The sequence below is a fragment of the Chaetodon trifascialis genome, chromosome 21 (genome assembly GCF_039877785.1).
Source record: "Chaetodon trifascialis isolate fChaTrf1 chromosome 21, fChaTrf1.hap1, whole genome shotgun sequence".
Taxonomy (NCBI): Eukaryota; Metazoa; Chordata; class Actinopteri; order Chaetodontiformes; family Chaetodontidae; genus Chaetodon; species Chaetodon trifascialis.
Window position 1 is genome coordinate 302,501 of NC_092076.1, and position 12,500 is coordinate 315,000.

General features: G+C 45.4%; 3 protein-coding genes across 3 annotated transcripts in view; 1 reads left to right on the forward strand and 2 right to left on the reverse strand.

The window, feature by feature from the left end:
* nudt13 (nudix (nucleoside diphosphate linked moiety X)-type motif 13) overlaps positions 1 to 1,127 on the reverse strand; it is a 5,505-nt gene extending 4,378 nt beyond the window's left edge. Inside the window, exons 1-2 of the mRNA XM_070991203.1 lie at positions 869 to 1,127; positions 1 to 62 (exon numbers count right to left, since the gene is read on the reverse strand). The exon at positions 1 to 62 is cut by the window's left edge and continues 106 nt beyond it. The gene's annotated coding sequence lies outside the window, so the exon portion shown is untranslated. The remainder of the gene's footprint in view (positions 63 to 868) is intronic.
* Positions 1,128 to 1,610: 483 nt separating this feature from the next.
* rpp30 (ribonuclease P/MRP 30 subunit) lies at positions 1,611 to 6,792 on the forward strand. Its single transcript, XM_070991204.1, has 12 exons — positions 1,611 to 1,756; positions 2,757 to 2,815; positions 3,001 to 3,057; positions 3,160 to 3,225; positions 3,796 to 3,867; positions 4,063 to 4,152; positions 4,395 to 4,511; positions 4,692 to 4,721; positions 4,806 to 4,843; positions 4,975 to 5,054; positions 5,280 to 5,369; positions 6,631 to 6,792. The coding sequence occupies exons 1-12, from the start codon at positions 1,675 to 1,677 to the stop codon at positions 6,675 to 6,677; spliced, it is 828 nt and encodes a 275-aa protein (XP_070847305.1). The 5' UTR covers positions 1,611 to 1,674; the 3' UTR covers positions 6,678 to 6,792.
* LOC139350102 (uncharacterized) lies at positions 6,791 to 11,111 on the reverse strand. The gene is made up of 4 exons (XM_070991206.1): positions 10,747 to 11,111; positions 10,231 to 10,323; positions 9,803 to 9,865; positions 6,791 to 8,307 (listed from the first exon to the last, which is right to left on the reverse strand). Exons 1-4 carry the CDS (start codon positions 10,813 to 10,815, stop codon positions 8,278 to 8,280), a joined length of 255 nt encoding a protein of 84 aa, XP_070847307.1. The 5' UTR covers positions 10,816 to 11,111; the 3' UTR covers positions 6,791 to 8,277.
* Positions 11,112 to 12,500: the final 1,389 nt, after the last annotated feature.

Below are 12,500 nucleotides of genomic sequence, written 5' to 3' on the forward strand. Positions count from 1 at the left end.
AACGGTCTGAACTGGACTGGACTGGTCTGGTCTGAACTGGTCTCAGCCGTTCTGGGCTGGTTCTACTCCAAACACACATGACAGGAAACAAATACTTTCAGATTTGGAGCTGAACGCAGCCGCAGTCTGAGAACTAAGAGGCAATGACGACTTTTACCGCCTCATCATGTGGAACACTGCTAGCATAGCTTAGCACAAAGACTGGGAGCAGAGGGAAACTGCTAGCCTAAGCTAACTGGATTTGACAGTGAAGTGACTCTGTGTTCATCACACAGATATCTCAGTATGTTCCTGCTCTTCAGAGGATGAAGCCTCCACATTGTTTAATGACTCCATGGTCTTTCTTCTAGCGCCACCATCAGGACAAACTTCACGTTTTTATCTACTGCTGTATGACAGTAAGAGGAGGATTAATTACAGATTTTATAGATTTCTTCCTTGAGTATTGACTCCTCCAGACTGTCCCTGAGCATGGCTGAACCCTGACCCAGGAGACAGACAGACAGACAGACAGACAGACAGACAGACAGACAGACAGACTTCATCACAGGAAACAACAGGAGACCTTAAACCTCAAAGAACGTGAAGTGCAAATATCGCGGGACTTCACGCTGTTTGAGCTTCGGGAGTTCAGTTCAGCGCCCCGCAGTCTGTCGTTCATGTGTGGAGACACAAAATGGTGACTCCTTTAAAAATCCAGCACTTAAGACACATTTTTTGTTTTCCATAACAATACAAATCTACAATGTAAGTTCACACATGACTCTAAATCTGCGGGCTCCACTGGAGATGTCGGCATACATTTAACCAAACAAGCAGCTTTATTCATTAGAAATAACGCAGCTTGTTACAGCATATCTGCCATTACCGTTCATACGATCCTCCAGCAGACACGCAGTGTTTGAGAGACACAGTAACAACAGGTGACAGGTGTTTCTGCCCCGATGAATGCTGACACTACAGCAGTGTCGACTCCAAAGACTTTCAGTGTGCCGCGGTTTCAACGAAAACAAGAAAATCATCAAGTTGACAGATTTTGAATGAAGTTTGGTTTGAAATGATCTGCAAAGACTCAAACGTGTTTTCATGAATCACTGTGAGCCGTAACGTACTGTGTGTTTCTCCTCCTCCTCCTGCCGCTTCTTCTTCTTCTTCTTCTTGTCCAGCTGTGTGACGTGGCCATCAGATGTGCTGCCTTGTCGCCACCTGCTGGTTTTAACAGCTTCACAGCCCAAACAATGAATCACTACTTAATGATTCGGCCGTAAATTCCGTTTAATTTCTTGTTGTTCAGATGTTTCAATACTAATTTCCCATAGTGGTAAAATATATAATATTTATTTTCAGTGAAGGATTTCTTTCTTTCTTTCTTTCTTTCTTTCTTTCTTTCTTTCTTTCTTTCTTTCTTTCTTTCTTTCTTTCTTTAATTAATAATGTAACACACATTAATAACGAACCTTTGAACCCCCCTTAAAATCAATACGTTTAGAATAAGGAACATTAACAAAAACTCTTGTTTGTTGTTGAAATAGTTACGAAGCGGCAGATAACATGAATTTTCCTTAAAATACAGGATACATTTCTGACTTCGGTTAAGGATTTAGGACTACAGTTCCCAGCAGGCCATTCGGCTCCACGCACGTTTCGGAGAGCGGGGCAGCAGGCTGCAGCATCATGTCTGTGTTTATGGATTTAAACGTGAGCTACACGACAGATAAAAGCCGACTGCAGAGTCTGATAGAGACGGCAGCTCACCGTGAGTCACCTGCGTCCACATTCACCTTCACAAACCGCGTTTCACCTGCGGGCTTCAGCTCGTGTCGAGCGGAAGCTAACACTGCTAGCATCGGAGCTGAAGTTTTCAGTTTGTGTTCAGGAAATTGTGTCAGCAGCTGGTTCAACACCTGCAGATCACACGCGACTCACTTCATGAGTGAAGACATTTCATGATGCGCAAAGCTGTCAGTTTGAACTTTCCCGGCTTTTTGGTGAAACGTCAGGCCTTCTTAAACAAAACGTAACTCGCTTTTTGCTTATCATAAACTTGGTGAATTCACGTAAAGCTCATGTATTCATTCATAGTTCAGTTATGAGGGTGCATGTGTTCTGATATTCCTCCTAAGAGACATTCACATGACTTCATATCCCAACCAGACTCCGTTCAAAGTGTGTCTGTTTAAGATTTACTTTGAAAGAGGACGGAAACAGAAATGATGAAATGAAGCAAAGTTCCTGCTGTTTGTCACAGTAAACTACCGTGAACAGCAGAATATTCCAAAAAAACATTAAACTTGATCGGAATATGAAATTTGCCGGTTCGATCCCCGGGTCAGGCGGGGCCTTTCTGTGTGAAGTTTGCATGTTCTTCCCGTGCATGCGTGGGTTCTCTCCGGGTATTCCGGCTTCCTCCCACAGACCAAAAACATGCTCATTAGGTTAATTGGTGACTCTAAATTGTCCATAGGTGTGAGTGCGAGTGTGAATGTTTGTTTGTCCTTGTATGTTGCCCTGCAATCGGCTGGCGACCGGTTCAGGGTGTACCCCGCCTCTCGCCCATTGTAGCTGGGATAGGCTCCAGCCCCCCGCAACCCCGAAAGGGATAGGCGGTATAGATAATGGATGGATGGATGGAATATGAAATTTTAAGTTTTTCTTTCATTTTAAAATCCCGGAAGCTGTAAAATGATCAACGATGTCACTGACAGATGATCAGTTATTGGTTTTTGATGAAGATGATCAATATGTTTGTGTTTCAGTCGGTTTCTCCACAGTTGCCCTCAACTACGTGTTTGAACCGACGGCCAAAAAGAAACAGGTGAGTGTGCGCACCTGCTGCTGCGTTCAGGACCACAGTCACGCGCAGGGAAACACAGACACCAGCACAGCTGTTCATTTAGTCTTTGACAAACCAAAATGAACCAAAGGTGACTGAGAAGCTCCCAGAATCTGTGTTCAGCACCACTTTTACTTTGGAGGTCTCTGTTTATTTCCTGTTTGCAGGAGATTCCCTGCCCGACGCCAATCAATGATCTGATCGATCCGCTGCCGGTCGTGCAGGTACGATGAGGACGAAGCTGATGATGATGATGATGATGATGATGATGATGATGATGATGATTGTGATTGTCTCGTGTTGACATGTCTTTCTGTCTCCAACAGGGTCGATCCCGGCCAATCAGAGTGCTGAACAGACTGACCGTTGTGATGTCAGACTCCAGTCACTTCGTGAGTGTTGACTTTTCTCACTTCAGTCTCATTTCTCAGTGCGTACGTCCTCCATTCCTCTGCACGCCTCCTTGTGTCCTCGTTCGGGGAGAGAGGAGACGAGGAGACGAGGAGACGAGGCAATGATCGATACAAACAGAAACAGAAACACTCCTGAAAATGGAAACCATGAATCGATTATCAGTATAACTGCTGATCACTTTTGTTGGATCAATAAACTGCTGCAGACCAGAGTTTTCGGTTATTTCAAACCACTGATCAGATCAATATTATCACTCGTGACAAAGAGTCTGAGCCGTCACATGACAGGCTGTCAGCCAATCAGCAGCGGAGTATCAATCACACTCAGTTTGATCATTAATACAGATTATTTATGAGACGACAAAGTTCAGACCGTCACACGCATCCTGCATCCTGTGTGCTCGTGTGTGTGTGTGTGTGTGTGTGTGTGTGTGTGTGTGTGTGTGTGTGTGTGTGTGTGTGTGTGTGTGTGTGTGTGTGTGTGTGTGTGTGTGTGTGTGTGTGTGTGTGTGTGTGTGTGTGTGTGTGTGTGTGTGTGTGTGTGTTCAGAGGCCAAACGCTGCAGAGTATCGCCGCTTCGACCTGCTGGCCGTCCTTCCGACCACAGAGAAACTCTTCCATGTGAGGTTCACTGACACTCTGTTCACACCAAAGTAACTGAGTACATTTACTCAAGTACAACTTGAGTATCTGAGCACAGTAGTTTCTGTCCACAAGTTCGTCCAATGAAATCATGTGTTTACCCTTTAACCTTTGCTGAAGATCTGTGTGTGCGTGCGTGTGTGTGTGTGTGTGTGTGTGTGTGTGTGTGTGTAGGCAGCCTGTATGACGTATGATGTTGACATCATCTGTATCTCGGTGACGGAGAAGCTTCCCTTCTTCTTCAAGAGAGCGCCGGTCAGCGGGGTGAGATCCGATCTGATGCCGATCGTGAATATTGACAATCGATCGGCGTCTTTGTCGTCAATATGTCAGAGTGGAGGACATTCAGGAAGCAGTGTCTCACTCTGTGACCACAGCAGGTGAAACTGTCACACACATCTGGAATGTATTACTGAGTGTGCGCGCGTGCATACCTGTGTGTGTGTGTGTGTGTGTGTGTGTGTGTGTGTGTGTGTGTGTGTGTGTGTGTGTGTGTGTGTGTTCAGGCTGTCGACAGAGGTCTGGTGTTTGAGGTCTCGTACTCTGCGGCCATCAGAGACTCCACCATGAGGCGCTACACCATCGCTAACGCCGTCTCTCTGGTGGACACTTGTAAAGGGAAGGTATGTCCCTTTTGTCCCAGCAGGCTTCCTGTAGCCCTGACAGGATGCGGTGTCGCCTCTCTGTACGTCCAAGGTATGACACGTTCAGTGATGTCATACTGATGTCAGTGGAGGCGGAGCCTGAAACACCTGTCGTGTGACTCACCTGTGAAGGTAAATCAGTGCTTGTGTGTCTTTCAGAATGTGATCCTGTCCAGCGCAGCCGAGAAGGTCAGTGATCAGTTTCCACCTGTCGATCGATCGATTATCAAATGAGCCGATCTCTAATAATCAATAGTGTCTGTGTGTCCTCAGCCTCTGGAGCTCAGAGGTCCTTATGACATCACCAACCTGTATCCTTCTACTGCGGCTACTACCAACGGCTAACTGCTACTGCTAACGGCTACTACCTGCTGCTAACTGCTACTGCTAACCGCTAACCGCTAGCGCTCCTGCGTGTTCTTGTCCTGATCTGGTTCTTCAGAGGTTTGTTGTTCGGTTTGTCAGACGGAGACGCCAAAGAAGCCGTTTCCTCCACCTGTCGATCAGTCGTTCTACATGCAGGTAAAACTACTGCAAATACTATATTGTAAATACTGAATACTACTGTAAATACTGAATACTGCTACTGTAAAAATGACATTTGGTTTTATTGTACGTTGAGCTGGAGTGATGAGTTAAGCATCAAATATTATTTCTTTTTCAGAGCACATGTTGATCATGTGGAGCAGGAAGCAGACAGACGTGTCCCCTCACTCTTTGTTTGTTTGTTTGTTTGTGTGTTGTCAGAGACCAGGAAGACGGCCTCTGGGATCATCTACACCATGAGGAGCTGCAGTGAGTCGTCCTGCCAGCAGGAGGCTCCACCTGCTGGAGACTGTAAGTGTACTGAAAGCAGGAGGCATCAGCGTGTCACTGCTGTGAACAGGACGCTAGCGTTAGCATCGTGGGAACGACAGGGTGATGGAGGCGCCGCTGGTTAGCTGTTGTTGTCGTTGTTGACGATGTTTCATGTGCTTTTAAGCAACGTCTGTCAGTTCAGTCTGTGGTTTCTAACAGACTGGAGCTTCTGTGCAATGGCGGTTAGTGACAGACTGACGTTAGCGAGTTTGCTAAACTGTGATGAAACTCAACCTAAATGGACTCTGAAGCTAACGGCGCAGAACGTAGTTCACAGGCGTAGTTCACAGGCGTAGCTCACAGGCGTAGTTCACAGGCGTGAGCCAGAAGACGCTTCCTTCAGTGTGATGTTTCACTTCCTGTTTAAGATGGACGCTAAACGTCTGTTTGAAGTCTCTGATGTGTCGTGGTTGTTGGACAGCCGTCGGCCACCGTCTCAGACCCCCCCTCTGTTCAGAGACGGGTTTTCAACCTTGACATGGATGGCTTCTCTCACTCCTTTCAAACCATCTGTCTTTGTCCAGAATATGCACATGTGCTTCGTCCTCGAGCTGCAGGTAAACAGCTGAGTCTGGACCTGAAGAGTTAGCTCTGTGCTGTGCCATGCGTCTGCTCAGCGGCTGGGGGGAGGGCTAACTCTTCAGGTCAGGAGGATAAAAATGTGCATATTCTGGACAAAGACAGATGGTTTGAAAGAGGAGTGGGAGAAGCCATCCATGTCAAGGTTGAAAACCTGTCTCTGGACAGAGGGGGGGTCTGAGACACCACCTATCTCCCACATACAATGCCGTCCTTTCATCTCTTCCAAAGAGATTCAAAAACTCAGCCTCTGAAAATAAACAAAGCCATTCACACATGGCTCAAGGAGCCCCCCAATGACAAGAGTGGGACACTAACGAGGCAGACGACTGTCGCTGACACCCAAAGGTCGCACCCTACCCGCCTTAATGGGGGTCGTCTGCCTCACAATGGAGTGATACCATCCTTGGTTTTGGGGTTGGCCTCACTCAGAGGATAAATACTTGAACCTAACACCATTTCATTGGACGAGAGTTGTCCTATCTGGTCTGGTGCGCATGAACTGATGAAGCCTGCTCGGATGAGACGAAACGTCTTCCAAGACAAACTGACAAAGTCCAGTTGTGAACGATTGAATGTCCTGAAGCCTAAATTCAGAGCTTTGACGTCTTTTTACTCATCGATCGTGAAAATAACAGATCTGTTTGCTTTACCTGAGCAGGTGAAGCTCCGGCAGCCAAGAGAGCCAGAGGTCACCTGGCTGAGTGATTGACAGCTGAGGGGGCGGGGCTCCGGACAGACGGGACGAGGAGTCGGCTGATGAACTCGATCTGATTTCAGTGTTATTGTGACACAATAAAGTTTTTGAAACAGACCTCAGACCAGCCTTTAGTCAAATGTTTTATTTTTAAATCAGTACAAATGGTGTGCTCTGATTGGTCAGTCCCAGAGCAGGAAATGATGTCATCAAAAAATAGAGCTGTGCAGGAAGCTGCTTTACATTCAGATTCAGTAAAAACTGTTGGAAAATATAAAACTCTGCTTGATAAAAATAGAAATTTTGAACAGGAAGATTTCAGACAAATAAAACAAACTTTTCAGTTTATTTTCCCTTTAAAGCCTTTTGAAAGGAGTCCAGTCGTGATTTTACAAACCGCCTGAGAAAACCATCAACTGCAGCTGCAACGGACAGAATGTGGACGTTCGCGTCCTCTGCTGTCCGACGCTGAAGACAGACATTTGAAACTATCAGCCGCTCGAGTTTTAAAGTGTTTTCAATGAGAAACGTTTTAGCTTAGATCTCGCCGACGTCGGCTGTGACCACTGTGACAACTGACGTCCACATCAGATCGAGACGAGACGAGAGCTTTGACTGATCTAGAAAATGTCAGTGGATCAACTTTGACCTGTGAATTCACCCTGTTGACCAATCACAAACCTTCCTGACAGAGCAGAGCTCGGGGAGTCCAAACTGGAGGAAGCTATTGTAGTTAGCTGTTATCCATTAGCCACTGTGCTAAGCTAACGAGCTAATGAGTTTGACATGCTAACATGTCGAAGGACAGTGAATGTCTCGCGAGGCGCACAACAAGGTGAGAGGCGGCCTTGAAGTCAAAGGTCAAATCACTGACTGTCAGGGTGACCAATCACAGATGAGTCACTGATTAATTAGTTATCGTAAGCTGATAGAAAAGTACACACCATTAAAATCACGTGTTCACTGCACGTAGGACGCTGTGTTCATGTGTCCTCAGCTGTCATGTGACAACATATGAACCAATCAGACATCAGGTAGGAGGAGGAGGACAGCTGGGGGCAGGGCCAATACAATTATGTTGTTTATTGATCGTAAATTAAAGTAACTGATTCTCCAAAGTCCACATGATGGTGTGTTCAAGGACAAGTGGACGCCTGAGACATGGGGGGGCGAAATGAGCTTTTTATCAAATGAAGAAGAAGAAAACAGCTCTGAAATCACGTGACATTCAGCTGGACACCACAGATCAAAGTGAACCTCAGATGTCCTTAAACACACCAACAGAGACAAACTCATCGCCATGACGACTGGGCACACTGAGGAAGACCATGAGATGAAGCTGACGCTGGACCGAGAGTGTAAAAATAACTGCGTTGTTAAAGGGACTAAGTCTGACAAAAACAGCACCTGATTGGTCCTTTAAGTGGGTGTGGCCACGAAGACGCCATCTAGTCGGAGTGAAGCGGAGAATCTCATTGGACGGCTGTGAGACGGTGTCACACGTCAGGCAGTTTCTGATGCGCTGAAGGTTTTTCAGGAGGTCCCTGAAGGGGTCGGGACTCCTCGTCCTCCTCCTCCTCCTCGTCCTCGTCCTCGTCCTCGTCCTCGTCCTCAGTGGCCCATGATGTGGTTGATGTGTCCCTGAAGACAAATGAAGACATGATGGAATGAAGATCAGAGAAAACATTCAATGAAACTTTCTTCTTCTCTGATTGGAGAACGAAATGTTTTGACCTCCTGATGTTTGAAACCTTCATCTCGTCCAGCTGTGAGGGTGTTCACTCCTCTACCTGCATGTCCCCCCCGCCCCCCCAGCGACAGGTTCTGGTGTATTAAGCTAGCAGCGGCTAACGTAGCCTGCGGTCGTTACGCTCAAGGCTTTGAACAAAGTGAGTGAGTGAGTCCACAGTGATGAGAACAGGTCGTCAGAGGTCGAAGGTCAGGACAGAAAGCAGCTCGAGCAGGTTTGATCATGTGACCTGCAGCCGTTCCTTCGTCCAAAGGTGAGACTCCTATCAGCTGTTTACAGCTTGTTGTTCAGGTATCAGGACAAAGTGCTGAGTGCCTCATCTCACTCCTCGTTCTTCATCTCAGCTGAGCTCACACTCATCCATCCATCAGTCCATCCATCAATCAATCAATCAATCCATCCATCCATCATCAATCATCCATCCATCCATCAGTCCATCAATCAATCAATCATCCATCCATCCATCAATCATCCATCCATCCATCAATCATCCATCCATCAATCATCCTTCCATCCATCCATCATCCATCCATCCATCCATCAGTCCATCCATCCATCAATCAATCAATCATCCATCCATCAATCATCCTTCCATCCATCCATCAATCAATCATCCATCCATCCATCCATCCATCAATCAATCCATCAATCATCCATCCATCAATCAATCAATCATCCATCCATCCATCAATCATCCTTCCATCCATCCATCCATCATCCATCCATCCATCCATCCATCCATCCATCCATCCATCCATCCATCAATCATCCATCCATCCATCCATCCATCAATCATCCATCCATCCATCCATCAATCATCCTTCCATCCATCCATCAATCATCCTTCCATCCATCCATCCATCCATCCATCCATCCATCCATCCATCCATCCATCCATCCATCAATCATCCATCCATCCATCCATCAATCATCCTTCCATCCATCCATCATAAGGGAGCAGCAGAGGTGTGAAGGATGTTCAGACATGTTAAACTCATTGATCAGGATCAATAATCAGCTGAGCAGCATCTTTCCTTCAGTTTGTTCTTTTCTGAACTGATCAGAAGAACGAAGCTCGTATCGATCTCTGTCTTCATCTTCATCAGCTTGGCTGACTATTTATCACATCTATATCGACGGCCGATTGATGATCAATGATTAAAGTGATTTGAAGATGTTATTGATTAAAATCCAGTATGGTTCCATCCACTAGTTCACCGTCCATGTGGGTTTTACTGGAGTCACTTCAGGTAGCAGATTCAGGTCAACACCTGTTATCAGCACACACACACGCACACGCACACGCACACACACGCACACGCGCGCGCACACACACACACACACACACACACACACACACACACACACACACACACACACACTTACTGGTTCTCCTCCCAGACACCTGGGACAGCAGAGCAGAGCAGGTCTGGGCTGGACCACACCAACCTGCACCAACACACACACATGGACACGTCACCATGGCAACAGCTCCCAAATATCACAACCATCACCTGACATGAAGCCCTCAGGTGACAGGTGCGTCACATCATCTTCATCATCATCATCATCATCATCGTTATCATGTTTCCACAGCAGTACACACAGTACACACATCAGAGTACACACAGTACACACACCAGAGTACACACACCAGGACTTCATGTTGTACATGTGACTGATCCTGGAACAGTAATATTTAACATCAATGATCTGAAACGATACATTTGTACTTTCTGTACTCTTGGCTCATTGAGACTCGCCCTGGACGCGTCTCAATGAGCTCAGGGCCTGTTGCAGACGACCTCACTCACCTGCTGCTGCTGCTGATTGGACAGAGTGAAAGTGTGGGATGTTTCCATTGGACACTCAGCTGACGGGAACTCCGCCTCCAAACACACTCGCTTCTAAAAACAAACATCTTCATCATCATCTTCATCATCTTTACCATCTTTTTCATCATGATCATCATCATCGTCACGCTGGTCAATAGATGAATGAGGATGATGAAGAAGAAGAAAAAGGAGGAGAAGACGAGGAAGAGGAAGGAGAAGGAGAGGAAGAGGAGTGTTTCCTGTTCTCTTCAGTCTCCTCAGTCAGTCCACCGACAGTTTCATGTGTTCATGTTATGACTGAATGAGTTCACGTCGCTGTGATGATCAGCTGAACATCGGCTCCGTTTACGGCACTGAAGTCAGTTCTGACTGCAGGAGACATTGAGAACAACCAGTCCGCCCCTTCTTCATCATCATCATCATCTCACTCACTCACTCACACACACACACGCATGCATGCATGCATGCACGCACGCACGCACGCAGCCCTCTCACCGGCCTGCAGCTCCACGCCTCCAGTCCTGTTTCCAAACTCCTCTTCTTCAGAGGGTTAGCACACTGCATGCTAACGGCTAACAGCTAACGGAGCAAACGTCCCTCCTGATGGATTTACGTTCCGGGCGACTTCAGTTTAATTAGCCCGCGTGCTAACCGCCGGTAGACAGGGCTAACACGTTAGCATTAGATAATCCAGAGGGGAGCGAAATGGTTCAAACTGCGGCCGGAAGTTGTCAGTTTCCCGCTAACAGTGAATAAATCCACCAGTTTGAGTGGAGACGGTTTGACTCCTGTTAGCTGCTCACTCCTCTGCTGCTGCTGCTGTTGTTGTTGACTGACCTTCTGTCGACCGGCAACTTCAAATTAAAGCAACTACATCACCACTTCCGGTAGCAGACGAGCCGGGTTCTTCAGATTAAAAGATTTGATTCACGCCATATTTACATGTATTTGTTTTATCAGTTTATATGTTGGTAATTCTCTTGACGACTGAATAACATAATGCTGTGCTTTGATTGGCAGAGGTGTTTATTTTAAACATGGGCATGTGAGAAACTGTAAGATACTATAATGTTAGTAACTAGGATACATATAAATGATGGTAAATTTAAGCTATTTGTTTGTGATGTGTTTTTACAATAATAATAATAATAATAATAATAATAATAATAATAATAATAATAATAATAATGAGGCAGCAAATTCATACAATGGATAAAATAACAAGATCTCGTGATAAAATAATTTAAAAAAACGATTTAATTAATGTAAGATTTAAACAAATGAAATAGGAAAGAAATTAAAACTAATGGAAAGACAATTTACTTTAATTTTCTAAACCTGAATTTCTTCTCCGGAATCACTGAAAGCTCATCTAATTTTATTTTGAAGGCCCTCTCACTAAACCGGAAGCCGTTTTTATGTTTGTTTGAAAAAAAAAAAGCCTCCATTTCAAATGGTGTGACGTCGGAACGGAGTCTCTCGCGAGATGTGGAGATTTGGTTTGGCTCCAAAGTTTTTTTTAATTATTATTTATGCAGCACTTCTTAAAAAAGTACTTCACAGTGTTTTTCCTGTTAGAAACATTTAAAGAGCAGAATGAGTCCGTCTCTTCTTCGCTGACTTTACAGGAAGTCAGTTAGCAGCTACAGTGAGTGCTCCTGACCAGCAGGAGGCAGCAGAGTGTCGACGATGACGATGATGATGATGATGATGATGATGATGATGATGATGATGATGATGGTGATGATGATGATCTGCTCAGACTGGTTGACGCTAACATGTAATATTTCATCTGCTGCTGGGATTTAAACAAAGTTTCACTTGAACAAATTCAGTTCAATAAATAAATGAAAGTTCAGACAAAGTTTCATGAAAGTGTCAATCTCTGTCGATGACGTCACATCATCAGGCAGAGCAGAGCAGTGAGGTGCTCTGGATGTACACGAGTATCATCCATCCCTGAAGGTAAAAGTACTGAAACTGAGTACCAGAAAGGTAAAAGTATTTCATATACTGTGTATATTTATGTTAAAAGCAGATTTCATTGGTTTTTTTGATGGAGCAGTTTAAACCAGACCTCCTCAAGAAAAACAGTGTTTTTAATACGATGAAAAGTTTCCCTCTGGAGACATCGAGGACTGAGCGTCCACAGCGACTCGCTTCCTTTCCTTTCCTGTCCTGTCCTGTCCTGTCCTGTCCTGTCCTGTCCTTTTCTTTTCTTTTCTTTTCTTTTCTTTTCTTTTCTTTTC